We start from the raw sequence: 27554 nt of genomic DNA, 5'->3' as shown, positions 1-27554 counted from the left end.
AGCATCACCCTCCTCAGGCTGCCCTGCCTTGGACGTTGGTGAAGGACCATAGCAGTGGTCCCATCCCATTTCCCTTCCACCATCCAGCCTTGAGGCAGTGGTGTGAAAACTTCTTGCTTTGCTCAAAACGTTTGCCAGGTGCTCACCATTATTATCCTGTTCTTCCTTCTCCAACCTGCACATGACTGCTGGTTGTGATCAAAGCCAGGTGACTCAACACACAGAACCACAGGTTGTTGGCAACCTTCAGTCTTGAAAGACTATGGTATCGCGCTCTGAAAGGTGGTTGTGGAACAGCGTCTAGTGTGGCTGAAAAGGCCAATTTTGGAGTGACAATCCCTTCCACACTGGGAGCAAGTGCAGTCTGTCCCTGGTCTGTCTCCCTGGCTATGGGCCTTCCTTCTTTGCTTCTTAGCCTCAGACTGTTGGTCAAGTGTCTCTTCAAACTGGGAAAGGCCATGCTGCACAGCCTGCCTCCAAGCGGGCCGCTCAGAGGCCAGGGTTTTCCACTTGTTGAGGTCCACTCCTAAGGCCTTCATATCCCTCTTGCAGATGTCCTTGTATCGCAGCTGTGGTCTACTTGTAGGGTGCTTTCCTTGCACGAGTTCTCCATAGAGGAGATCCTTTGGGATCCGGCCATCATCCATTCTCACGACATGACTGAGCCAACGCAGGCGTCTCTGTTTCTTCAGTGCATACATGCTAGGGATTCCAGCATGTTCCAGAACTGTGTTGTTTGGAACTTTGTCCTGCCAGTTGATGCAGAGAATGTGTCGGAGGCAGCGCATGTGGAAAGCGTTCAGTTTCCTCTCCTGTTGTGAGCAAAGAGTCCATGACTCGCTACAGTACAGAAGTGTACTCAGGACACAAGCTCTGTAGACCTGGATCTTGGTATGTTCCGTCAACTTCTTGTTGGACCAGACTCTCTTTGTGAGTCTGGAAAATGTGGTAGCTGCTTTACCGATGCATTTGTTTAGCTCGGTATCGAGAGAAAGAGTGTCAGAGATCGTTGAGCCAAAGTACACAAAGTCATGGACAACCTCCAGTTCATGTGCAGAGATTGTAATGCAGGGAGGTGAGTCCACATCCTGAACCATGATCTGTGTTTTCTTCAGGCTGATTGTCAGTCCAAAATCTTGGCAGGCCTTGCTAAAACGATCCATGAGCTGCTGGAGATCTTCAGCAGAGTGAGTAATGACAGCTGCATCGTCGGCAAAGAGGAAGTCACGCAGACATTTCAGCTGGACTTTGGACTTTGCTCTCAGTCTGGAGAGGTTGAAGAGCTTTCCATCTGAACTGGTCCGGAGATAGATGCATTCTGTTGCAGTTCCAAAGGCATGCTTCAGCAGAACAGCGAAGAAAATTCCAAACAAGGTTGGTGCAAGAACACAGCCCTGCTTCACACCGCTTCGGATGTCAAAGGGGTCTGATGTTAAGCCATCGAAGACAACAGTGCCCTTCATGTCCTTGTGGAAGGATCTGATGATGCTGAGGAGCCTGGGTGGACATCCAATCTTGGGGAGAATCTTGAAGAGGCCATCCCTGCTGACCAGGTCGAAGGCCTTTGTGAGATCTATGAAGGCTATAAAGAGTGGCTGTCCACAGGTTCGAACCACAGGTTATAGTTATGGAAAGTGCATGCCTATGAAGCAGGCAAAAACAATCTCCCATCTAACGTCAACCAGTGGGGCTAAGGCTCACACTTTTGGGGCACAACACAGGCAACTACTGAATCCTACCGTTTTCCTCAGAATGGGTGGGTGGACATGAAATTATACATATGGTGATGATTTTGATCAATGTTCTAGAAAGATCCACAAACAAGATCATGTCAGAAATACTTAGTAAACATGATCAGAGTCCATTATTCTATCTAAGGGAAGGGCAGAAGAGTGTGCTAGAAACTCCACTACCCAGGTGCTCCTTGAAGGTCATGTTCAAAAGTAGTTAGGACATCACAAAGCTGGTAGGAAGCATTAATGCATCCATCTGCACAGAGTGAAATCCTTTCAAACCAGTTATCAGGGCAGACTCTTCCCATGGCAGAGAGTTTGAAGAATTTGGGTCGGACCAGGGACACAAAGAATGCTTGGCTGTTGGAAGTAAGAATGTTGAGATAACTTGTTTAGCCCAAGGGTGGGATTCGGCTGAATGACTTATCCCGACATTTTTGCAATCCTACCCTTGCGCTGAATGACCACACCATCAATGCAGTTGTACCAAAAAGGTGCATGGACTGGAAGCCTGTGGTCTACACTTTCAGAAGGCCATTTAAAACAGCCAGGAATCAGGAACTGACACTTGAATAGTAGTTCTGATAATGACACAGGCTCATAGAATGGGGTAAATTGTGAGCTAAGTCAGAAGTGTCTTGGTCGCAATTTCTGATGTTTTACTAAGTGCTTCTGTGCCCCAGAATAAAACACCGAATGGATGGAAGAGTTAAATGGTTACACATCTGGTCCTTCTCCCATGCTGTCAATGCTATCCTTCTCTTTTCTCAATACCTAAACCCAGGGAGTGGGGCAAAACCACCCTGAAGCAGATGATACATGGCTCATTTTGTCATAGGTCAATGCTGTTTGGTATCTCCTTTAACATTGATGGCCAACCTGATTGGCCATCAGCCAAAATACCATACTAATTATAGGGCCCACCTATAATTCCACCATTATAAGGTGGTGGAATGCCTCATCAAAGATAGAATCTCAAAACACATAGACAAACAAACCTTGCTGAGGGAGAATCAGCCTGGCTTCTGTAAGGGTTAGTCTTGCCTCCAAAACCTTTTAGAATTCTTTGAAAAGGTCAACAGGCATGTGGATGCGGGAGAACCCATGGACATTATATATCTGGACTTTCAGAAAGCGTTCAACACGGTCCCTCACCAAAGGCTACTGAAAAAATCTTCACAGTCAGGGAATTAGAGGGCAGGTCCTCTCCTGGATTGAGACCTGGTTGAAGACCAGGAAACAAAGAGTGGGTGTCAATGGGCAATTTTCACAATGAAGAGAGGTGAAAAGCGGTGTGCCCAAGGATCTGTCCTGGAACCGATGCTTTTCAACCTCTTCACAAATGACCTGGAGACAAGGTTGAGCAGTGAGGTGGCTAAGTTTGCAGACGACACCAAACTTTTCCGAGTGGTGAAGACCGGAAGTGATTGTGAGGAGCTCCAGAAGGATCTCTCCAAACTGGCAGAATGGGCACCAAAATGGCAGATGCGTTTCAGTGTAAGTAAGTGTAAAGTCATGCACATTGGGGCAAAAAATCAAAACTTCACATATAGACTGATGGGTTCTGAGCTGTCTGTGACAGGAGAGAGATCTTGGCGTGGTCGTGGACAGTTCGATGAAAGTGTCGACTCAATGTGCGGAGGCAGTAAAGAAGGCCAATTCTATGCTTGGGATCATTAGAAAAGGTATTGGGAACAAAACAGCTAATATTATAATGCCATTGTAGAAATTGATGGTAAGGCCACACCTGGAGTATTGTGTCCAGTTCTGGTTGCCGCATCTCAAAAAGACATAGTGGAAATGGAAAAGGTACAAAAGAGAGCGACTAAGATGTTTACTGGGCTGGGGCACGTTCCTTATGAGGAAAGGCTATGGCGTTTGGGCCACTTCAGCCTAGAAAAGAGATGCTTGAGGGGGGATATGATTGAGACATACAAAATTATGCATGGGAAGGATAGTGGATTGAGAAATGCTCTTTACACTATCGCATAACACCAGAACCAGGGGACAGCCACTAAAATTGAGAGTTAGGACGTACAAAAGAAAAAAAATTCTTTTCTCAGCGTGTGGTTGGTCTGTGGAACTCCTTGCCTCAGGATGTGGTGACGGCATCTGGCCTGGATGCCTTTAAAAGGAGATTGGACAAGTTTCTGGAGGAAAATTTCATTATGGGTTACAAGCCATGATGTGTATGTGCAACCTCCTGATTTTAGAAATGGGCTATGTCAGAATGCCAATGCAAGGGAGTGCACCAGTATGCAGGTCTCTTGTTATCTGGTGTGCTCCCTGGGGCATTTGGTGTGCCGCTGTGAGATACAGGAAGCTGGACTAGATGGGCCTATGGCCTGATACAGTGGGGCTGTTCTTATGTTCTTAGATTAGCACCTCTGCAAGCTCCATCTTCTTTTTTCCATCACCATTTTATGCAAAGTGAAGTGGAGGAGGTGGAGGAGGTCTAGAGGAGGGAGGCTTCTGGTGGCTCTTCTTCCTGCCAGTCATCACTAGCTAATGAGTGTTTTGATGTCCCACTGAGATGAACCAGAGAATTATTCTGCTGAGAGGTTGATGAACATGTTTTTCTTTTGCATAGTCAGACCAATTATAATTTGAAGCAGGTGATTATACACCCTGTACTTCTCTAATTATCTTTGTTTCTATGGCTTCTTCTCCAGGTCTCTTGGGAATTTCAACTGTCAGTACCAAAACAAAAAGTCAGAAAGCTGCTGCTGTTAATATCTCCTGTGGCACTCACAGTTGAGGTTAGAGACAGAGAGGGCTTCCTGAGCCCGATTGCTGAAACTTGGCATTATTTTTCCCATTTTGACTCCAAATAAATTGAGTGAAGCCCAACTGTGCTTCCCACGGATGCTTAAATGTAAATGTAGAATGGCAAATTTACTCCTAGAAAGATCTTTATGCAAGATGGTGGCATTTATGATATTAATATTAGTCCTGTTGCCTCAGACAGTCTCCAAGTTGCCCCTTCGTAAATGCAATGTCTGTAAGTCTCTTCCTATTGATCACCAGTATTATCAACCATCATTGGTAGCATCATTGCTCAGAACTACTTGTTTTTAAATCCAATAGCTTTTGAAAAGCGTCCTTCTCCTGAACACATTGACAGCCTTGTGTAAGGAATTGCTTTGCTAAATATTTAAGGTTGGTAAGATTTAGCTTTGGTTGATTTATGGGGCTAAACCAGAAATCTTATTTAGAATGAAAGCATAGCCCTGACTACACCACATAATCATACATCAGCACCAATGTTTCTATCACTTCTTCAGATATGGATCTAATGTATCCCGAGTCACATTCTATAAGCACTTCTCTGCAAGCAGCATGGATTGTTGATGAAAAACTTTCTGGTTACATAGCAGTGCCGTATGTCGTGTCATTTTGCATGTTTATATTCCAGAAATTTTTTGCCTTTTCCAGAAATAAACTTTGTCAAGATATTTAGAATAAATCTTGTTGCTAAATGTTAAAAAGGTATTTTTTTGCATTTCCAGACATGTTTTTATTTTAATGCACTATTGAGGCATTTTTTAAAAGTATTTTTAATGCTAAATATTTTAAATGCTAAGATAGTTTAGGCAATATTTGAGCATTTATTTAACATGCACCCGAAATAAACACACAAAGCAGAGGCACGGAGTTAATCTGGGCCATTTTATTTTTACGATATGCAGCAGGGCAAAACTTAACTTCCAAAAATGTGCGAGGCTCTAACTCTGGAGAAAGGTGTCTTAGCTATCTAGTTTCTCCTTTAGGGGCCAAGTGTACCCTTTGACTTAGGACTGCACTGAGTTCAAGACTGACTGTTCCTGTCACAGCCAACCCTTATGGGTTGAGGCAGCTGAGCCATGTGCTGGTCATCCATCAGCAGAGTGGTCCTGGCTCACCTTTTGGCCGTGCAGCTTCAGGATCAACACCTAATGACTACCTACCACCCCCTGAATGCTACCAGCTAAAGAAACCTAAATAGTGACAAACCTAACTGAAAACACCAGAATGCCTGACTCTGATCGGGGTAGGCAAAAAAAAAGACTGAGCTGCCAGGTTGCACTTGCTCCTGGAGCACAAGAGTGTCCTGCCTCCCCACAATATTCCTCCAATCATACGGCACTTCTGATACGTGTGCATGAGGCAGGGTGCAACAAAGACGCCAGCATGCAAAGAGCATGCTAATGGACTTGTATGGTTACATTTAAGAATTGAGGCATTACACCAGTGATTTTCAACCTTTTTCCATCTTGCAGCACACTAGCAAGGCACTAAAATGGTCAAGGCACACCATCAGCTTTTTGACAATTGACAAGGCATGCTGTGCTGTCAATGGGGGCTCACATCCCGCAATGGTCCTATTGACCTTCTCCCAAATTCCCATGGCATACCTGGGGACCATCTGCGGCACACCAGTGTGCCATGGTTGAAAATGACAGCATTAAACATAGTGAATGTTTGCATAACAGTTTTAACTAGAAGCTTCCAAAGTAGTTCTACCACCTCATATAAAGCCCAAAGTTCTGTTTTGTGTAACAGTTAAATTTGCACTTCCCTGGAATAGGACCATGTGCTGTATTGAAATAATATTGGGAATGCCACTTTCTGAAGCAGGTATACTTAAACGCATCAAATAATTGTCATTACAGGGTAATGACTCAACATTACCAACACATCATGGCCTTGGTCTTTGCTGTCGGTGAACTGAATGAAAATCCCAAGATCTTACCCAACGTCACCCTCAGTTTCAACATCTATAATAGCCACTCAAGTATAGTCTGAATCTACCAAGCGTCCCTGGAACTCCTCTCCACGCGAGGGAGATTCATTCCTAACTACAAGTGTGATATCCAGAACTATCCAGAAGCAAACATTGGAGGACCTACCTCTCACCTTCTTTGCCACATGGCAACCATTCTTAGCATCTACAAGATTCCACAAGTAAGGTGTGCAGCTGGAGCAGATGCAATCTAGATGCCGAACTATTGAGGTCTTGTGTGTGAATGAGAGAGAGAGAGAGAGAGAGAGAGAGAGAGAGAGAGAGAGAGAGAGAGAGAGTGCATAGCAACCTATTTCTGAAAAGCAGTTTACAATCTGACATGGATATTCTATTGTGTGTGACGCATCACTGTAGCTCGCATACAAAGTAGTTTTCATTTGAATTTTCCCCCCCAAAATAATATTTTATTTAGCTCACATATGGCTCTGCTCCAGTGATGGATAACCAGATGGAAGCTGCTTTCTTCCACTGCCTGTTCCCAAATGGAGCCCATCAATATAGAGGCATTCTTCACTTGCTTCTTCATTTCAGCTGGATATGGATTGGGGTGATCTGTGTAGATGATGACCATGGAGAGAAGTTTATACAAGATGTGCTTCCCACGTTTTCCCAAAGTGGTATTTGCTTTGAGTTCATAGAAAAATTTCCAGCAGAAAGTTTTTCAAATAACATGGTTGAAGAAGTGGACAACTGGCTTGGGCTATACAATATTGTCATGGGAAGTACTGCCAACGTGGTAGTCATACATGGGGAAATTCATACCACAATAATCTTGAGAGTGATGCTTGTGTTGCCAGTTTTTGAGGATATACCCATGAAGAGCAAAAGCAAGGTCTGGATTATGACAGCCCAGATGGATCTAATGTCACTTCCCTTTCAAAGAGGTTGGGATATCCACTTCATCCACGGTGCTCTATCCTTTGCCATTCATTCGAAGCAGGTGACAGGATTCAGCACATTTCTCCGTAACAGAAAACCAGCCTCAGACAAAGGAGATGGTTTTATCAGAGAGTTTTGGGAACAGGCATTTGGCTGTGTGCTCCACAACTCCAAGTTGGATGGGAAAAATTGTACTGGGGAGGAGAAGCTGGAGACTCTGCTTTTTGAAATAAGCATGACCAGCCACAGTTACAGCATCTATAATGCAGTCTGTTCTGTGGCACATGCTTTGCATGCCATTCAGTCATCCAAATGCAATCACAGAATGATGATGTGTGGAGAGAAATGGAATCTGAGGAATCATCAGCCTTGGCAGGTAATGTCCTGAGCATATTAAAACGGGGGTGGCAGGGCTCATCCTTTCCAGGTGTACTACAGATCCTACAACACATACAAACATCTCCTTTCAGAAAAGCATCCATGTGTCAGGACTTTTCCAGGATCCTTCTTAAAAATAAAGCAGCTAGTGTTTCTGCTCATATTAATTCCTTAATGAACTTGATTAATTTGGATATGGATGACTGTAATTTGTTTTACCAACCTACTGACATTCTCAACTACCGACATATGAACTGAGATAAAAACTGCATGTTCCTTTGTGATCATCTTCTATGATTTTTCATTATCAGTGTAGGTTAAGTTAATAATGTGGTGGAGACAACTGCCCACATTGTTTTGCAATGTCCATACTATGATGATTTGAGATCTAAATTTATCTTCCTGATCTTTGGTATTGAAATGGGGATGCAGGTGGAGGAGCAGCTTGCTTTTCTGCTTTCTGATGTATACTCAGATATATCACTCAGGAAAGTGTAGGTTAAGTTATCATGTAATATATCACTCATTATCAGTGTAGGTTAAGTTAATCATACTAAACCATTTCTTGAGGTAGAGGTAGTGTGGACACCTGAAGCCAGTCCTCTGGTTTGCATGGAAATCTGATGAGTGCAATTTTACTTTTTGGGGGAAGGTTCTGAAGACAGACCTGTTTATCTTGGGAAGTCCAGCACCCATGGAGCCTCATAGATATGGGCTTTTCTTTTTCCACAAATTACATGGTGCAGAGGAGAGCAGAACAGGGCGGCAACAGGGGCGAGGGGGAAGGTAGGCAGGGGCGGGTTTGGCAGCAGTAGTGTCCACCAAATTCAACCCCCTTCATAGAGCTGATTCCCTGACCCAGGTCCACAAGGCACATGACCGAGTAGATCCAGCTGAGCCTCAGAGGCTTAACCCTGAATAAGGCAACAAATGGTCCCTTACCCAGAGGAGGTCTCTGAACTGTCCATCTGCCGGATGCAGTCCAACCTCCTTATAATCACATAGAAGCAGCATTGTATTTTTTCCTCTTTGTCGTTCCCCTTTGGGACTAATGATGTATTCACTAGTTTCTAAATTATGATGTCATCTCCTCTGTGTTTTATTACTTATGTTACTGTATTCAGTGCCAGGGCTATGACTGGCACCATGCATATTTTGCTATATTCTCTTGTTATTCATTTAATTTGAGAGTTTTTGTGGCACTTAATTTTTATTACTACTATGAATTCCGTTCCACTTAGCCTGGTTCAGGCTTTCAAGAAAGAACTGTCCACTTGGCAGGTGACCAGTTTGTTGGATATTTGCGTTGTTTTGTACAGCTTGTGATTTTTCCTCTCATCTCAGCTCCACTACTTCTTGAGAAGTCTCTCCTTCAACAACAGTGCTGGGGAAATGGTTTCCTTTGATCCAGATGGAAATTTAGCTGCTGGATTCGATATTATCAACTGGGTCACGTTCCCAAACCAGTCCTTTCGCAGAGTCAAAGTTGGGAGAATACAACCTAGGGTTTCAGAAGACATCTTGCTTTCTATTGATGATGATGCCCTTGTATGGCCCAGCAAGTTTAACCAGGTAGTTGGCTACATGTGGAGACTCTCTCCAGTTATTTCTGTCATGTGAAAAAAATGATTCACCATTCAGAAACTAAACAAATGCTCTGCCTGTGTCCCGTCAGTTAGTTGAGATTCCTTCAATTATTATTTCTGATCCTAAATGTTCAATTAGCAAAACCTGGAGGTAAGGGAACATTCACTTCCTTATCCTGGAGGAAGCCTCCATTTCCCAAAGGGCTTTTCCAATGGGTGTCCTTGGTTCTGTGGTAGCCATTTTGCTGGTGGAGAATTAAGTAAGGGTTAGGGAGGAAGCATAGGGTACTGGTGCACAGACATTCTGCTGGCAACTTCCCCTGCTGCCCCCATTCTATCTCGCACTCTCCCCACCCCAACAAATTCCACATTCCTTCTGCCCCCCACCCCCCATTGCCAACTCATTGATTCCAGCGCACAATGACCTCTCCAGTGGACCTTGACGTGGAGTCAAGGCCTTGACCTGGAGTCTCCAGTTGCCTTCTGTTGACCTCGTTGTGTTTGCGGCCAGAACTTCCCTTCTGGTGCCAGACTCACAGTTCCTATCTAGAGTCCATTTTTGTACTTATCAGGCTTGTTTGATTTTGCATTGAAATTAGCTGCTAGGAGTAACCTGGATTGAGCACTTACAATTTATCCCAGGAGAGCATTTGTTTTCTTTTGGTAGGTATAGTTGGAGGAACCCAAGTTTCCAAAATGTGTATTCCTATCTCATCCAGGACCTATTCTCAAATTCCACAAATGCCTGTGCTTTTTTGGACAAGCATGTAGACACCCTTCTAAATCTGTTTGTTTGGTAGCTGGGGGAGCACTCTTGGCTTCCTTTTCCTGAAAGTATCCAATCCTGAAGCAACCAAGGATACCTTTATAGCAGATAAAGGACAGATTCACTGCTCACTGAATTGTTTTGCTGCATCTCAAAAAAGACATAGTGGAAATGTAAAAGGTGCAAAAGAGAGTGACTAAGATGATTACTGGGCTGGGGCACCCACAAAAATTGAGTGTTGGGAGGGTTAGGATAGACAAAAGAAAGTATTTCTTTACTCAGCGTGTGGTTGGTCTGTGGAACTCCTTGCCACAGGATGTGGTGATGGCGTCTGGCCTGGACTCTTTTAAAAGGGGATTGGACAAGTTTCTGGAGGAAAAATCCATTACGGGTTACAAGCCATGATGTGTATGTGCAATCTCCTGATTTTAGAAATGGGCTATGTCAGAATGCCAGATGCAGGGGAGGGCACCAGGATGAGGTCTCTTGTTATTTGGTGTGCTCCCTGGGGCATTTGGTGGGCCGTTGTGAGATACAGGATGCTGGACTAGATAGGCCTATGGCCTGATCCAGTGGGGCTGTTCTTATGTTCTTATTTTTTGACAGCAACAAGATGAGGGTTTGGAGAAGCGTTGGTTCTCTAGTCAATTTCAGTTTCTCTAAGTTGCTTTATAAGCCACTTTCCCTTTCCTCATTAATCTGGGTGAGCAGCAAAGCATAACTCAAACCTGGATTGACCAGTGAAAGTGAAAACATATTTTTTGCATCCCAACAAATCCTGTTTTTTATTTTCTTTCTTGTTTGGATAGGCACAGCCCCTTTCACTTTGCAAAGAGATTTGTCATTCAGGATACAGAAGGAAAAAGGTGGAAGGGAAACCATTTTGCTGTTATGATTGTCTTCCCTGCCCGAAGGGAAAATTTCAAACAAAAAGGGTAAGAAATTAAATGTATTGTGTTGATCAGATTTATACTGGTTGTCATTCTTAATTGCCCTAAGAGTTAAAAATGTGTACAGAATGCAATGCTGGTGATTGCTGCTAAGAGGATCCAGTCTGATAAAGCCAAACTGATTCATGTAAAACTTTATGTATTGTATTGCACTTCTCTGACACAAAACATGATATTTGAGTATAGCCAGACAAGATGGAGGCAGTGATCTCTCCTGGCTTGTGATATTCGAGGAGAGAATATCCTTCTTCGTTTGCCTCAATGGTCTCAAGAATTGAGTTCTAAAATGCATGAAAACTGAGGAATGTTATCTTTGAATATTCATTTGATTTGGGGTTTTATAATTTTCCACTTTATGCAATTAATCATACATTGGGATGCCATATTGAAAGCCATGCTTTGTTTTCCAGACACGGATCACTGTTTTCAGTGCCCAGAAGATCACTATGCAAACAAGGAGAAGGATTTGTGCATTCCAAAATACATTGTATACATGTCTTACGGAGAACCTCTGGGGATGAGTTTAGCCATCTTTGTTCTCATCTTTTCTTTTGCCACTGCTGTGGTGCTGGGGATTTTCATTAAGCACAAGGACACTCCCATTGTCAAAGCCAACAACCGGAATCTCACCTACACGCTTCTCATCTTCCTCCTGCTCTGTTTTCTTTGTGCTTTACTGTTCATTGGCAAACCTGAGATGGTGTTGTGTCTCCTTCAACAGACTGCATTTGGCGTCATCTTCTCAGTGGCCGTTTCTTGCGTATCGGCCAAAACCATGATTGTGGTTCTTGCTTTCATGGCCACCAAACCAGGTTCTAAGATGAAGAAATGGGTGAGGAAACCACTGGCCTGTTGTGTGGTTTTCACCTGCTTCCTTCTTCAAGCCATCCTTTGTACTGTGTGGTTGGCAAGTTCCCCTCCATTCCCCAGTCTGGACATGAACTCACTGAATGCAGAAATGGTACTGAAATGTAACGAGGGCTCATCTCTCATGTTTTACTGTGTGTTGGGCTTCCTGGGCTTTCTGGCGCTTCTCAGCTTCTGTGTGGGTTTCCTGGCCAGGAAGATGCCAGACACTTTCAACGAAGCCAAGTTCATAACCTTCAGCATGCTGATATTTTGCAGTGTTTGGTTATCCTTTATACCAGCTTACCTGAGCATGAAAGGGAAGTACATGGTGGCTGTGGAGATATTCTCCATCCTGGCCTCCAGTGCTGGGTTGCTGGTCTGCATCTTTTCCCCCAAATGCTACACTATCGTTGTGTGGCCTGATTTGAACAGAAGAGAACTCCTTATAAGAAGACTTAAGTAACAACAACAACAAAAATACATAAAAATAAATAAAAATTAAGATAAAAAATTCAAAAAGATTTATACAATGGAAATTGCTAATCCATTCACAGTCATGACTCTTTTAAGCTTCATCCATGTGTTGGTTTTCTAATGAGGAATTCAGTCCCCGATTTATGTGTCAATGTAGTGGAGATAATGGCTTTAATCTTGGAGTGATCCTGCTTTAATATAGAATATATACATTATCCCAAACCTCTTTACTTCAATAATATTAATGTTGGGGGGAAAAAATCAATATTTTGATTTCTTAGCCATCATGGGTTGCTTTACCCCTTTCCTGAAATGTGTTTCATAATGTTATGACAATCTGATAATTCCTCAAATTTAGAGAACCTTAATCTGTACGGAAAGGAAGTACAAGAAATGGTGCCAAACTGTTAATTTGGAATATATTAATTTGTGAGTCACTAACTCTGACTCACAGTGTTTCATGTCCACATTCTTATGTGCCCCTGGTCATTCCTGGCTGATGCGAACCAATCCTGCCATAGAGAGAAGCTTATATAAGTAGTTTAGAGGATCTCACATCTGCATTATCTTGAGAATTTACTGGTTACTTTTGTGTCTGCTTTGCCAGAGAGCTAAGTAATGGTGTTTCTGGCATACTCATGCAGTATCATCTTCTTCCTTCCTTCTCCATGAAGCACCTGTCGTTCTCCGCAAAGCACTGTGATTATCTGTGGTGCTATGAAGAGGGTTGATAGACCCAAAGAGAGGACATAGGCTGCTTTTTCCATCCTCACCATGAGCCACTGGGAGCATCCTTTTGAAAAACTGTGATGATGCAGGGGCTTCTGAGGGTGCTTTACAAGCAGTAGAGGCATGAGTCTTTTGGCTAATACAGCGGTTCTCAAACGTAACATCAGAAAACCAGAAGTGGGTTTTGGAGTCTTCTACCCTCCATTAAGAGGCCTGAGACTGGCAGTAGAGTGGGTCACCAACCTGGTACAGCCCAGAACAAGGCTGCCAAATCTGCTTCCAAGTTGGAGCCATTTGGACGCAAGGGCAGTTGGTAGGGCCCAACCCACAATCCACCTCACATGGCCTCACAACCCACTGGAGGGGTGGTGACCCACACTTTGGGAAAGGCGGGGCTAGCACATACTATTGCTATCACCAAGATCTAGGACACCAGATTTCAGGACTGGACCTCAGAATGAATGTGGTCCCACCTGATTGCACCTCAATGGTAATGAATGTTTGGTGACCCACCTGACTGCACCTTAATGGTAAAGATGAGGTCAAACAGCTAGGCCCTGTGTTGATATGAACCATCCATCATCAGCTTCTGGCTGTTTTTGTTCCACTCATTGGGTTTAGTCAGTGAGCAAAGAGGAGGACAGCAATAGAAAATCACAGATGTCACGGGAATATGAGATGCTGTTTGACTGTTCAATTCACCCAGTGTCTTATTCTGGGGCAAAGCAGTGAACCACCAGAAATAGTGGCCAAAACTCTTCTGACTTAGCTCCGAATTGACCTAATTATATGGGCTGGTCCGGGGCTGTAACGAGCATTCTAGGGGTGGTCCCCACTTTATGGCTGTCATAACTTGCCTTCTGGAAGCGCAGACCACGTGTACTCCAGTTTTCACTCCAATTGTGAAGGGCTTCATTTCATGGAGAGCCACTCTCTGTGGATCACGGTGGAAGCTGCTGGGGACAGGACCAGGGGCAGAAGTTAGCAGTGGCAGCCATCTTGTTTTTCCATTGCATGAAGTAGCCACCTCTGTCTCCTTTTCTCCTTTGCCAATTTCTTCATTTTGAAGTGGAGAAGGTGCACAGCAGGATGCGGGTGGGATGTCCAGCTGTACACACACACACAGCGGGGACAACAACAAGGAATATGCATCTGCCCTCGAAGCACACCTCAAAGCAGCATATCTTATCTGTCGTTTGAAATGCATTGAGTGTAGTCAGAATCCAGGTTCTCTCTCTCTGCTCACTCTCACTGCACCAGCACAGCCCCCGTCAGGATGGAAATTGAGAATTTCTTTTACTGTTGAGGAATTGAAAAACAAGCTTCTTGAAAGACAAGAAATGCAAGCGTCTGGATTGGGTAGTGGAAATACTGTGTTTATGCCATGGCAAGAAAGGTTTCATTTTGATTTCAAAGAACAAAACAGGGGAGTCCCCGATCTCCACCGGAGATATATTGCTGGGGCCCCATGAGGACACTGGAAACTGCGGATGAGAGGGAGCCCCATCTCCACAGCCCCCATGCCCCCGGCACTCCACTACCCTTGTATATATTCACTACAGTTGTGTGAAATGCCTCTTGCTTTAACCAAACAAGCAGGTAAGCAGCTCCTTGCCATGCCTTTATGTTTAACAGAAAGGAAGCAGGCAATCTAGAAGGGAGAGTGAACTTCCTCTACGTTAATGTGAATCTAAGCAAGAAACAGGGGGATAGAGAGGAACTTAACTCTCCCTCATAGATATGAGCATATAGGTAATGTGTGGGGGGTATGGGGAAATATACAGAAGTGCGACTGCCCATAACAGATCTGCAGTTACCACAGGGCAGCTGTAGGTGATTTTGTTCCTTCCAGCTTTGCAGATAACAATTTGCAAACTATTTCTCCTTTATGGGTGTAACTTTCCTTTCGGTTGACTTCATTTTTCCTTTTCCCCTGATTCTCCACTGAGTAGAGTCGACAGGGAGAATGCTGAGGGAGAATCAGCCTGGCTTCTGTAAGGGTAAGTCTTGCCTCACTAACCTTTCAGAATTCTTTGAAAAGGTCAACAGGCATGTGGATGCGGGAGAACCCGTGGGCATTATATGTCTGGACTTTCAGAAGGCGTTCAACACGGTTCCTCACCAAAGGCTACTATAAAAACTCGACAGTCAGGGAATTAGAGGGCAGGTTCTCTCCTGGATTGAGACCTGGTTGAAGACCCAGGCTTATTCTGAGTCATGCCAGGCTGGTGATCTACTCTACTGGCCTTCACAGGACACATAATGGCCTGTAAAAGACTCAAAACCCACTTCTGGTTTTCCAGTGTTAAGATTGGCTGTGTTGGCTAAAAGCACCCACAGAAGTCTCTGCATCATCACAAGGTCTCAACTGGCATCTCCCAGTGGCTCATGGGGAGGGTGGATGAAACAGCCTATGCCTTCTCTTTTGCTCAGTCAACCCTCTCCATAGCTGGCTGGATAATCACAGGTGCCTTTATGGAGAATGATCTCTGAGAAGGGTGGAAGGAGATGCTACCAGTGGCGTAGCTAAGGGGGGTAGCAGTTGCACTGGGCATCAAGCTTTAGGGGGGTAATGAGCTGAGCTTGACACTAGTGACCAAAATTGTGAAAACCTTGGTATGTATGAATAATACCATCATGTTATATATCAATGGAAAGATAGTTTAATGCTGAATGCAATGAAGCAAACTGTATTGGAATATCTGTATTCTATCAAAAGTTGTGGCCGATTAACTAGAAAACGAAAACACAACTGCCTTATGGAACAAAAAGTGAAATTTTTAAACTCAAAACTGATCTATGAGACTAAGGGCAAAATCCTAATCTCTTATGTCAGTGCTTTCCTGCACTGGCTTAGCGGTGCCAACGGGCCATGTGCTGCATCCTGCAGTTGGGTATCACTCACAGAGGCCTCCTCAAAATAAGTGAATGTTTGTTCCCTTACCTCAGAGCTGCATTGCCCTTATGTCAGTGCTGGAAGGCACTGACATCAGGGGTTAGGATTGTGCCCTAATTGTTCTGAGAGCCAATGACATGTTATCATGATACAGCATGAAACCAAGAAGGTGATAATAAGAGCCAGCTCACATTTCCATGTATCATAGTATAGTTACCCCTGCTAACTGGGTAAAAAGGCACTTTTTCAAGTGGTGCCCCTCTTATATTTAGCAGGGGGAGAATAACCATCCCTCTTTATCCCAGAACAGGTTCTCGAACCAATCAGGAGCACACTTTTTATTTATTTACTTAATTAAATTTTGTTTTGTCTGGTGGGGGGGGGGGGGCTACAAAACTTCTTTCACTCCAGGTAGCAGATAGACACCTTACAGCCCAATCCTGTGTGTGTCTACTCGGAAGTAAGTCCCATTACGGTCAAAGGGGCTTACTCCCAGGAAAGTGTGGATAGGATTGGGCTGTATGTTATGCTACTGACTGGGGGGTGCAAGTAGAGCAAGTGGGTGGCAAGCTGCTGGGGGGAAGGCAGGTTTTTCCCCCAATTTTCACTTTTAAAAAAGCTCAGGCATGACATCACTTCTGGTTGTGACATCACTTGCGGGGCTACACGATCATTAGCTACGCCACTGGATGCTACTGCATGAGTATGCCAGAAACACCATTACTGAGCTCTCAGGCAAAGCACATCCAAAAGTCACCTGTAAATTCTCAGGTATGAAATCCTCTGAACTACTTATACAGGCTCCCCTCTATGGCAGGATTAGTCTGCGTCCACCACGAATGAAGAGGGAATATAAGCCTGTCTGGTTCTTAGGAGTAAGAATGTTGAGATGAACTGTTCATTGTGAGCCAGAACTACCGAGGGATTTGGGAACAGGTGATTGACTAATTAATACATTCCAAATTTACTGCTTGGCACCATTTCTTGTTCTTGCTTTTCATATAGATCAAGGTCCCCTAAATTCAAAGAAGTATCAAAACAATTATGAAACAGATTTCGGCAAAATGTTAAAATATAACCCTCCATGGCTAAGAAAGTGAAATATTTCATAGATTTCCCACCATTAATTTTATTTAAGAGGTTTGGGCAATGTAAATATTGTGCATTAAAGTAGGATAATTCCTAGATTAAAGATGTCATTTCCACTACATTGATACTTAAATGTGGGACTGCATTCCTCAATAGAAAACCAACACAGGGATGTAGCTTCAAAGAGTTATGAATGTGTACAATTAGCAATTTCAATTGTATGCAGTGGGAATCAGTATTAAATTTAGTTGAATTTTTTTTTTCTTTTGTTACTTAAATGTTCTTCTCAGTTGTTCTCTTCTGTTCAAATCAGGCCGCACTACAATAGTGTAGCATTTGGGGGGAAAGATGCAGACCAGCAACCCAGCACTGGAGGCCAGAATGGAGAAGATCTCCGCAGCCACCGTGTATTTCCCTTTCGTACTCAGGTAAGCTGGAACAAAGGATAACCAAACACTGCAAAATATCAGCATGCTGAAGGTGATGAACTTGGCTTCGTTGAAAGTGTCTGGCAACTTCCTGGCCAGGAAAGCCACACAGAAGCTGACGAGAGCCAGAAAGCCCAGGAAGCCCAACACACAGTAAAACATGAGAGTTGAACCCTCGTTACATTTCAGTACCATTTCTGCATTCAGTGAGTTCATGTCCAGACTGGGGAATGGAGGGGAACTTGCCAACCACACAGTGCAAAGGATGGCTTGAAGAAGGAAGCAGGTGAAAACCACGTAACAGGCCAGTGATTTCCTCACCCATTTCTTCATCTTAGAACCTGGTTTGGTGGCCATGAAAGCAAGAACCACAATCATGGTTTTGGCCAATATGCAAGAAACGGCCACTGAGAAAATGATACCAAATGCAGTCTGTTGAAGGAGACACGACACCTTCTCAGGTTTGCCAATAAACAGTAAAGCACAAAGAAAACAGAGCAGGAGGGAGATGAGAAGAGTGTAGGTGAGATTCCGGTTGTTGGCTTTGACAATGGGAGTGTCCTTGTGCTTAATGAAAATCCCCAGCACCACAGCAGTGGCAAAAGAAAAGATGAGGACAAAGATGGCTAAACTCATCCCCAGAGGTTCTCCATAAGACATGTATACAATGTATTTTGGAATGCACAAATCCTTCTCCTTGTTTGGATAGTGATCTTCTGGGCACTGAAAACAGTGATCCGTGTCTGGAAAACAAAGCATGGTTTTCAATACAGCACCCCAATGTGCTGTTCATTGTACTCATAAAATGAAATATTATAAAGACCTGAATGAGCATGGCAAGTTGACTGTGCAAAGAAAACATTGTTCTGTTTTCATTCTGTTTGGAACTCAATTCTTGACACCAGTGGTGAAAAGAAAGACGGTTATTCTATCTCTGAATATCAAATGTCAGGGTTGATCTCTACTTCCCCTTGTCTGGATAGTCTGGAATATTGTGTTTTTCATATCAGGGAATTAGGGTCATCCTCTTAGCTGCAGTCAACAGCACTGAATCACGGACATATTTTTCACCATTATGACAATCATCATCAAAGCTGTGGGTCCTCTTTGTCTTGGGTTTAGCATCCAAGAATTTGAGTATCCAGATGCTGAGCCTATGGCTGAGGTTCCTCAGAGGACCACCTTGATGCAACAGGAAATGGCTCTTGGTCTCTTGGTCTCATCAGAGAGTTCTTCTGAGAAACAGGGAGGCTACATGCAACCTCCCTGCACCTCAGAATCCCTCTGCCCAGAGACAAGACTGGAAGTAACTTCGGTTCTCATTGACGTTCCAGATGTCACCTCCAGGAGGCTTCTCAAGAGGCTGGGAGGCCATGCGCAACCATCTAAGGTACTTCCTGGACTTCTGAGAGGAATTTTATCAGGTTGTACCAAGTTTCTTTTAGGCCCCTTTGCCAAGAGGGAAGAGTGAAACACAGCGGGGGAGGGTGGTGATGGGCGAGCAGAATAGGGGCAGGGAGGGGCAAAGAAGGGTGAGGGGAAGGTAGAGACAGCTGGAAAAGTCTTTGGAGCCCAGGTCTACCCACCCATGTGGCATCAGTAGTGTCCCCAGCATCCCCAGTCATGGTAGTGTCCCCAGCAGATAGGAAAATGTCAGATCCCAGGAAATTTCTGGGTCCCCCCTTTGGCTCCTGGGCCCCCCTTTTGACCCTGGGCCTGGGTACAAATTAACCCCTTTACCCCCTTCTACTAGGCCCTGGGTACTTCCCCAGATAAGTAATGGAAGCACTGAGCTTTCTCCCCCATGGATTTAATTATTTGTGGAATTTGGTATCCATGGGGGGTCCTGAAGCAGATACCCAGTGGATTCGGAGGACCCAAAGTATACACAGCATCAGGTAAACTCCATACATTCCATTTCTTACCCTTCTCATTTGAAACTTTCCCTTCTGCGCATGGAAGGCAATCATAGCAGCAAAATGGTTTATCTTCCTTCTTGGTCCTTCTGTACCCTGGGTGACAATTCTCATTGCAAAGAGAAAGAGGCTGTGCCTGTCCACAGATGAAAGAGCAGGATATGTTAGCCTTCAGAAGAAGGACATTTGGATGGTTGTTCAAACAAGCACAGGTGTGCATGGAAATCAAGAACGGTTTCTGGGAAAGGTGTGAGGAAAGTTTTGGAGACTTGGGTTGCCCCAACTACACCTACAAGAACAAAAAAAAGTAAACACTTTCCTGGGCTGAATGGCAAGTGCTCTTGAATGGCAAGAATGGGGGCAGGAAGGGTCGTTGCCAGTAGCGCTTGTGTGAGCAAGTATACTATATTCCTATCCTGACCTTTTGTTACCTCCACAAGCAAAATGGCTTCCACTGAACCGAGGACACCCATTTGGGAAGCCCATAGGGAAATGGAGGCTTCCTCCAGGGTAAGGGAATGAATGTGCCCTGACTCTTTGCTTCAAGTTAGCTAATTGAATGTTTAGGATTGGAAATCATAACTGAAATGAAACTCACCCAGCTGACAGGAAACAGAAAGAGCTGTCTAGAGTCTGAACAGTGAATCTTTTTAAAATTTATTTTATTTTAAACATGTTGCAAATAACTGGAGTGTCCCCACATAGAGCAAACTTTACCTGGTTAAATCTGCTGGGCCACACAATGGCATCATCATCAACAGAAAGCAAGATGTCTTCTGAAGCCCTGGGCTCTATCCTCCCAACTTTGACTCTACGAAAGGACTGGTTTGGGAATGTGACCCAGTTGATAATATCGAATCCAGCAACTAAATTTCCATCCTGATCAAAGGAAACCTTTTCCCCTGCGCTATTGTTGAAGGAGAAACTTCTCAGGAAGTCGTGGAGCTAGGAAGTTGAGGGGAAAATCACAAGCTGTACAAAACGATGCAAACATACAATAAACCGGTCACCTGCCAGATGGACAGTTCTTTGCTTAAAAGCCTGATCAAGGACAAGTGTAGAGGAATTCCTAGTAGTAGCAAAAATTAAGTGCCACAAAACCTCTAAAATTATATGAATAACATATACCAATTGCAGATGTACCAATTGCAGTCATTTGTGACTTCGGGTGTCCCCATTACCTTGACCTCAACTAGTTGTTTATTGATTGTCATGAACTAACGTTCAGTGCCAATAGGGGGAAGAATAAGAGTTAAAAAAATGTAGAAGGTAATCAAACAAGAATATGCAGTTAATCCATATATTGGTAACTAGGAAGTTGAAAAGACTGTAAAACAAAGTTAAAGTAATCAGATCTAGCCAAATTAAACAAGTCCATTTGGAAATTAATATGAGCAGGATCACCAATTAGTTCTAACATGGAACCTCGTAAAGACCTGGCACATAGATATTTTTCTAAAAAGAGATGTTTCTAAGTGACCTAGGATCTGGGGTACGCATGGCAAGGATTACCCTCCAACACCAATGTCTGCTCAGGACATTACCTGCCAAGGCTGATGATTTTTCAGATTCCATCTCTTTTCATTGGTCATCTCTCTGTGTTTGAATTTGGATGACTGAATGGCATGCAAAGCATGTGCCACAGAACAGACTGCATTATAGATGCTGTAACTGTGGCTGGTCATGCTCATTTCAAAAACAGCGCCAGGCAGAGTCTCCAGCTTCTCCTCCCCAGTGCAATTTTCCCCATTCACCTTGGAGTTGGGGAACACACAGCCAAATGCCTGCTCCCAAAAAGCTCTGATAAAACCATCTCCTTTGTCCAAGGCTGGTTTTCTGTTACGGAGAAATGTGCTGAATCCTGTCACCTGCTTTGAATGAATGGCAAAGGATAGAGCACCGTGGATGAAGTGGATGTCCCAACCTCTTTGAAAGGGAAGTGACATTAGTTCCATCTGGGCTGTCATAATCCAGACCTTGCTTTTTCTCTTAATGGGTACATCCTCAAATGCTGGAAACTCAAGCATCACTCTCAAGATTATTGTGGTCTGAATTTCCCCATGTATGACTACTACATTGGCAGTGCTCCCCATGACAATATTGCATAGCCCAAGCCCATCGTCTACTTGTTCAGCAATGTTATTTGAAAAACTTTCTGATGGAAATCTTTCTACGAACTCAAAGCAAATACCACTTTGCGAAAACATGGGAAGCACATCTTGTATAAACTTCTCTCCAAGGTCATCATCTACATAGATCACCCCAATCCATATCCATCTGAAATGAAGAAGTAAGTGAAGAATTCCCCTGTATTGATGAGCCCCATTTGGGAACAGGTGGTGGAAGAAAGCAGCTTCCATCTGGTGATCCATCACTGGAGCAGAGCCATATATGAACTAAATAAAATATTACAAAATATTATTTTTGAAAAAAACCCAAGTTAAAACTACTTTGCATGTGAGTTACAGTGATGCAGTTGTAAGTGGTGATGCTTGTCCCCATATATCAGCCAGGATAGAACCTGCCATATTCTGTCTTTAGTAAACATTTAGCAAACATCTTGTAAATTTCTGCTCTTTTTTTGAAAAGAACAATCTGTTCTCTCCTTGTTCTTCAATTCATTTATTCCTAGCTTTAATAATGTAATAGTGTGTTGGTGCATTTTTTGAAATTTTACAGTCATAACGACCTACATAACTGACAAAAAAAATTTGTCAGGAATGCAAATATTGACTCCCTTCGCCAGCATCACACACACACCATTGAATATAGATCATGAGTTGCTTTTCAGAAACAGGGTACTACGCACTGTTAGAAACACATACAAAAACATACACACAAGAGAACTCCGCCATAGGGCATCTAGATCTCATGTGCTCCAAAAGCAGAACTTACTTGTGGAGTCTTGTAGATGCTGAGGATGGTTGCCATGTGGCGATGAAGTTCCGAGTTAGGTCCCCCAATGATTGCTTCTGGATAGTTCTGGATATCACACTTGTAGTTAGGGATGAATCCACCTCGTGTGGAGAGGAGTTCCAGAGACGCATGGTGGATCCAGACAGCACTTAAAAGGCTATTATAGATGTTGAAACCAAGGGTGATGTTGGGTAAGATCTGGAGATTTTCATTCAGCTCACCAACAGCAAATACCAAGGCCATGATGTGTTGGTAAAGTTGAGTCATTACCCTGCAATGACAGTTGTATGATGCATTAAAGGACCCCTGCTTCAGAACGTGGCATTCCCAATATTATTTCCATGCAGTGCACGGTCCTATTCCAGGGAAGTATGAATTGGCATTGTTACACAAAACAGAACTTTGGGCTTTATTTGAGGCAGTAGAAGCTTTGGAAGCTTCTAGTTAAAACCAATATACAAGCATTCACAACATTTGACGCCACAATTCTTAAACTCTACAATTTTGGCATCTTTGTCCCACCCTACCTCATGCATGCAAGTCAAAGGTGTCCCCCGATTGGGAGAAGATCCTGGGGAGGCAGGACACTCTTTCTCTCCAGGGGCAGTTGCATCCCAGAGACTCAATAACCTCTAGCTGACATTCCCACCCACCCTTTCTATAGTCTGCTGGTCATTCTTTGAAGGTCAGGCAGGATTTTTTTTACTGCTAATTGGCTTGAATTGGCAGTTTTTTTGCCTACCCAGTCTGTAGTTGAACATTCCAGTGTTTTCAGTTAGGTTTGTCACCATTTAGGTCACTTTAGCTGGTAGCGTTCAGGGGACGGTAGGTAAGAATAATCATCAGGTGGCCAGAGAGTGAGCCACTACCACTCTGCTGATACTAAATCAGCTCAAGGAGGCTGGCTGGCTGACCCCAGGTTGCCTGAAGGAAACGAGCCATATTCCCTTGCCAGTGGGCAAATTCTAGCTCAGCTGCCTCAACCCATAAGGGTTAACTTTGACAGGCAAAGTTGATCGTGGATTCTGTGCAATTTTGAGTCAGATGGACCCTGATAGGTACGTAGGTGGCTAGAACAGCTTCCCCCAGAGTTAGATCCCCACACATTTTGGGAAGCTAAGTTTTGCCCTGCTGTATATTGTATAATAAACCAAGTGGCCTGGTTTAACTCTGCTCCTCTGGTTTGTGTGTTTATCTGGGGTGTGTGGGTAAAACATAAAAAATTAAATAAATGCTCAAATATTGCCTAAACTATTTTAGCATTTCAAATATTTAGCACTTGAAATATTGAAAATAAATTCCCAGATAGTGCATGGAAAGAAAAGCATGTGTGGAAATGCAAAAAATACCTTTTAAACAGTTAGCAACCAGATGTCTCCCAAAATAGTCTGAGAAAGATTGCATGCAAACTATTTCAGGAAAATAAACATGCAAAAAAGCCATCATAATGACATTGCTATATAACCAGAAAATCGACCAGAGTGATAGCTTATCCATCTTAGAATATTTGTGGATTATTATCTGGAAAAAAATGACTTATATATATAGCTAGCAAAGCAACTCCTTACACAAGGTCGTCAATGAGTTCAGGAGAAGGACACTTTTCAAAGGCTATCAGATTTAAAAACAAGTAGTTCTGAGCAATGATGCTGCCAATGACAAAGTCTCCTGGTTGATAATACTGGTGATCAATAGGAAGAGGCTCACAGACACTCCATTTGCGAAGGGGCAACTTGCAGACTCTCTGAGGCAACAGGACTAATACTAATGTCAGAAATGCCACCATCTTGCATGAAGATCTCTCTGGAAGTAAACTTGCCATTCCTACATTTACATTTGCGCAACCTTGAGAAACACAGTTGGGCTTCACTCAAATTATTTGGAGCCAGAATGAGGAAAAAATGCCAAGTTTCAGCAATCAGGCTCAGGAAGCCCTCTCTGTCTCTCACCTCAACTGTGAGTGCCACAGGAGATATGAAAAGCAGCAGCCTCCAGTCTTCTTGTTTTGGTACTGACCACTGTATTTCCCAAGGGACCTGGAGAAGATCTTACAGAAATAATGAAAATTAGATAAATACAGGGTGTATAATCATCCTCCCAGGGTTAAATTTTGTCTGACGTTACACAAGAAAAAGCATGTTCATCAACCTCTCAGCAGAATAATTCTCTGGTCCCCCGCAGTGGGACATCAAAACATTAATTAGCTAGTGCTGACTAGCAGGAAGAAAAGCCACCAGAAGCCTCCCTCCTGGATACCTCTTCCACTTCACGTTGAAGAAATTGCTGGAGGGAAAAAGGAGGTGGAAACTGAAAATTAAAGTAATCAGAAAGGAAAGTTACACCCATAAAAGAGGAATAGTTTGCAAATTGTTTATCTGCAAAGCTGGAAGGAACAAAATCACATTCAGGCCATTGAGAGGAATTTTATCAGGGAGTCAAAGTTTCTTTTAGGCCCATTCCCAACAGGGGAGGAGAGGAGGCAAAATAAACCAGGCAAGCGTGATGACAGCCAGTAGAGTTGGAGCCCAGGTCTACTAGGCTTTCCAACGCAGAGCCCAGGTCTACCCACTAGTGTGGCATCCACAGCTAGGTACAGTGATACAGATAACCAGACACTCCTAGGTCTCCCTAAAACCTTTTAAATATAGAAATATATAGCAGAAAATTAGTATCATTGTATTTAGGCTCACACTAGAATGGCAAGTGTGCAGTGTGCATCAAAACCAACTTCTGCAGCAGCAGTAGTACTGTGACTGTGTCTCTGACCTCCTGCACATGATTAAAGAATTCACAAGCCAAAGACCTACTTGGGACCTATGCCCCAAGAGCACCCCCAGCATCCCACACAGAGAGTAAATCTTGCTGAAATCAAAAAATGTCTGATTCCAGGAAGTTTCGGGGCTCCTTCCTTTCACTCCTGGGTCCCCTTTCTGCACTGGGCCCCAGTACAAATTACCCCCTTCACTACACTCTCCTGGGCACTGCCCCCCCTCGGATCTGTGGATCTGGTATGTGTAGATCCTCTTATCCACACTTCCCCACACCCATTACCTTGATGCTCATTACAGTCGTGCAAAATGCCTCTTGTTTTAACCAAACATGCAGGCATGCAGCCTCTTGCAAAACTAGAATCTCTTGCTTTAATAGACAAGCAAGCAGGTGATCTAGAAGGAAGTGAGAACTTCCTCTATGTTTACTTCCTGCTTACGTTCACTTTCCCTTCCAGCCTACCTACCTGTTTGTCTGTTAAATTGCAAGAGGCTGCCTGCCTGCTTGTTTGGTTAAAGCAAGAGACGTGCATAGCAAGGCTATGTGCATCAAGGGTTAAGCAAGTTGCTACCTGGGGAGGGAGCACTGCTCCCCACACCCCTTGGCATTGAAAAATCAGACAACAGCCTCCAGGGGCTCTAAAAAGTTGGGGAACCAGTGGTGTACACCAATGGCGGAGTAGAGACTCTCCAAATAATAATAATAATAATAATAATAATAATAATAATAATAATAATAATAATAATAATAATAATAATACAGGTATTTATATACCACCTTTCTTGGTCATCAGATTTCTCCTCAGACTTTAATTCAAGGCGGTTTACATAGGCAGGCTGTTTAAATCCCCATAGGGATTTTTACAATTAAAGAAAGGTTCTATCTTTCAGGAACCACACACATTTCAGATGGAACTTTTGCAGTCTGTTATCACTTTCTGGCCTCTTCCCACACAGGCTGACAAGTAGCTCCTTCCGAAGAGCAGGTGGAATAACTCGGTTCAGCTAGTCAGCTACTTCAAGGTCTCGCCGTTCATGGTGCCGGTGGCCTCGAACTGGCAACCTTCAGATGTTATCTTCAGGCAGTTGGAGGCTCAAACCTCTAGACCAGACCACCTGCCCAAGGATATTGTTATTGGATTTGTTGGAAAAAAGACCAAAATGTGGACTTGAAAGGCAACATCACAAAGCTCGTAGTGACCATGAATGAAGTGTATAAATGCAGCCTGAAAAGGTACTGTGAGTCAGGCTTCAAAAGAAGGTAGAACTTGCCCTGCTCAAACTCGAATTTGCTAAAACAGGCAATTGTCGTGCAGCTGTGCCAGCCAGTCAAAGGCAAACAATTCCCCCATTCAGATAGAGGCAGGAGACAGGGCAGCTGGAAACAAGTCACCATTTTATTCAAACAAGTGAAGATCTATGGCAAGTTCTCTTTACAGTGTGGACACCTGTGACAAAACTAGGATGCAATGGATCCCAGTGTTTTCTTTTGTCGGCAAGACCCTTCTAGCTCTGGGCAGCAGATAAGCAATGCCAGCCCTTTCACAACTGAGGAAGCTTGTGGCAGCATCACCCTCTTCAGGCTGCCCTGCCTTGGACGTTGGTGAAGGACCATAGTGGTGGTCCCATCCCATTTCCCTCCCACCATCCAGCCTTGAGGCAGTGGTGTGAAAACTTCTTGCTTTGCTCAAAACTTTTGCCAGGTGCTCACCATTATTATCCTGTTCTTCCTTCTCCAACCTGCACATGTCTGCTGCTTGTGATCAAAGCCAGGTGACTCAACACACAGAACCACAAGTTATAGCTATGGAAAGTGCATGTCTATGAAGCAGGCAGAAACAATCTCCCATCTAACGCCAACCAGTGGGGCTAAGGCTCACACTTTTGAGGCACAACACAGGCAATTAGTGAATCCTACCGTTTTCCTCAGAATGGGTGGGTGGACATGAAATTATACATATGGTGATGATTTTGATCAATATTCTAGAAAGATTCACAAACAAGATCATGTCAGAAATACTTAATAAACATGATCAAAGTCCATTATTTTATCTAAGGGAAGGGTAGAACAGTGTGCCAGAAACTCCACTACCCAGATGCTCCAGAAGGTAATGTTCAAAAGTAGTTAGGACATCACAAAGCTGGTAGGGAGCATTAATGCAACCATATGCAGATAGCAAAATCCTTTCAAACCAGTTATCAGGGTAGACTCCTCCCATGGCAGAGAGTTTGAAGAAATTGGGTCGGACCAGGGACATAGAGAATGCTTGGCTGTTGGAAGTAAGAATGTTGGGAGAACTCATTCAGCCCAAGGGTGGGATTCGGATGAATGACTTATCCCAACATTTTTGCAATCCTACCCTCGGGCTGAATGATCACCCCATCAATGCAGTCGTACCAAAAAAGGTGCATGG

At 43.7% G+C, this 27554-nt stretch overlaps 2 protein-coding genes across 2 annotated transcripts; one reads left to right on the top strand and one right to left on the bottom strand.

Moving 5' to 3' along the window:
* Nucleotides 1–7186: 7186 nt before the first annotated feature.
* Nucleotides 7187–12387, top strand: LOC136653731 (vomeronasal type-2 receptor 26-like). The gene is made up of 3 exons (XM_066630614.1): nt 7187–7771; nt 9118–9345; nt 11506–12387. The coding sequence occupies exons 1-3, from the start codon at nt 7187–7189 to the stop codon at nt 12385–12387; spliced, it is 1695 nt and encodes a 564-aa protein (XP_066486711.1).
* Nucleotides 12388–17381: 4994 nt separating this feature from the next.
* LOC136653730 (vomeronasal type-2 receptor 26-like) lies at nt 17382–24158 on the bottom strand. Its single transcript, XM_066630613.1, has 6 exons — nt 23941–24158; nt 22352–22643; nt 21001–21852; nt 20174–20401; nt 19466–19592; nt 17382–18283 (listed from the first exon to the last, which is right to left on the bottom strand). Exons 1-6 carry the CDS (start codon nt 24156–24158, stop codon nt 17382–17384), a joined length of 2619 nt encoding a protein of 872 aa, XP_066486710.1.
* Nucleotides 24159–27554: the final 3396 nt, after the last annotated feature.

The sequence above is a fragment of the Tiliqua scincoides genome, chromosome 5 (assembly GCF_035046505.1).
Source record: "Tiliqua scincoides isolate rTilSci1 chromosome 5, rTilSci1.hap2, whole genome shotgun sequence".
Classification (NCBI taxonomy): domain Eukaryota; kingdom Metazoa; phylum Chordata; class Lepidosauria; order Squamata; family Scincidae; genus Tiliqua; species Tiliqua scincoides.
This window is presented reverse-complemented; position numbering and strand designations above follow the sequence as displayed.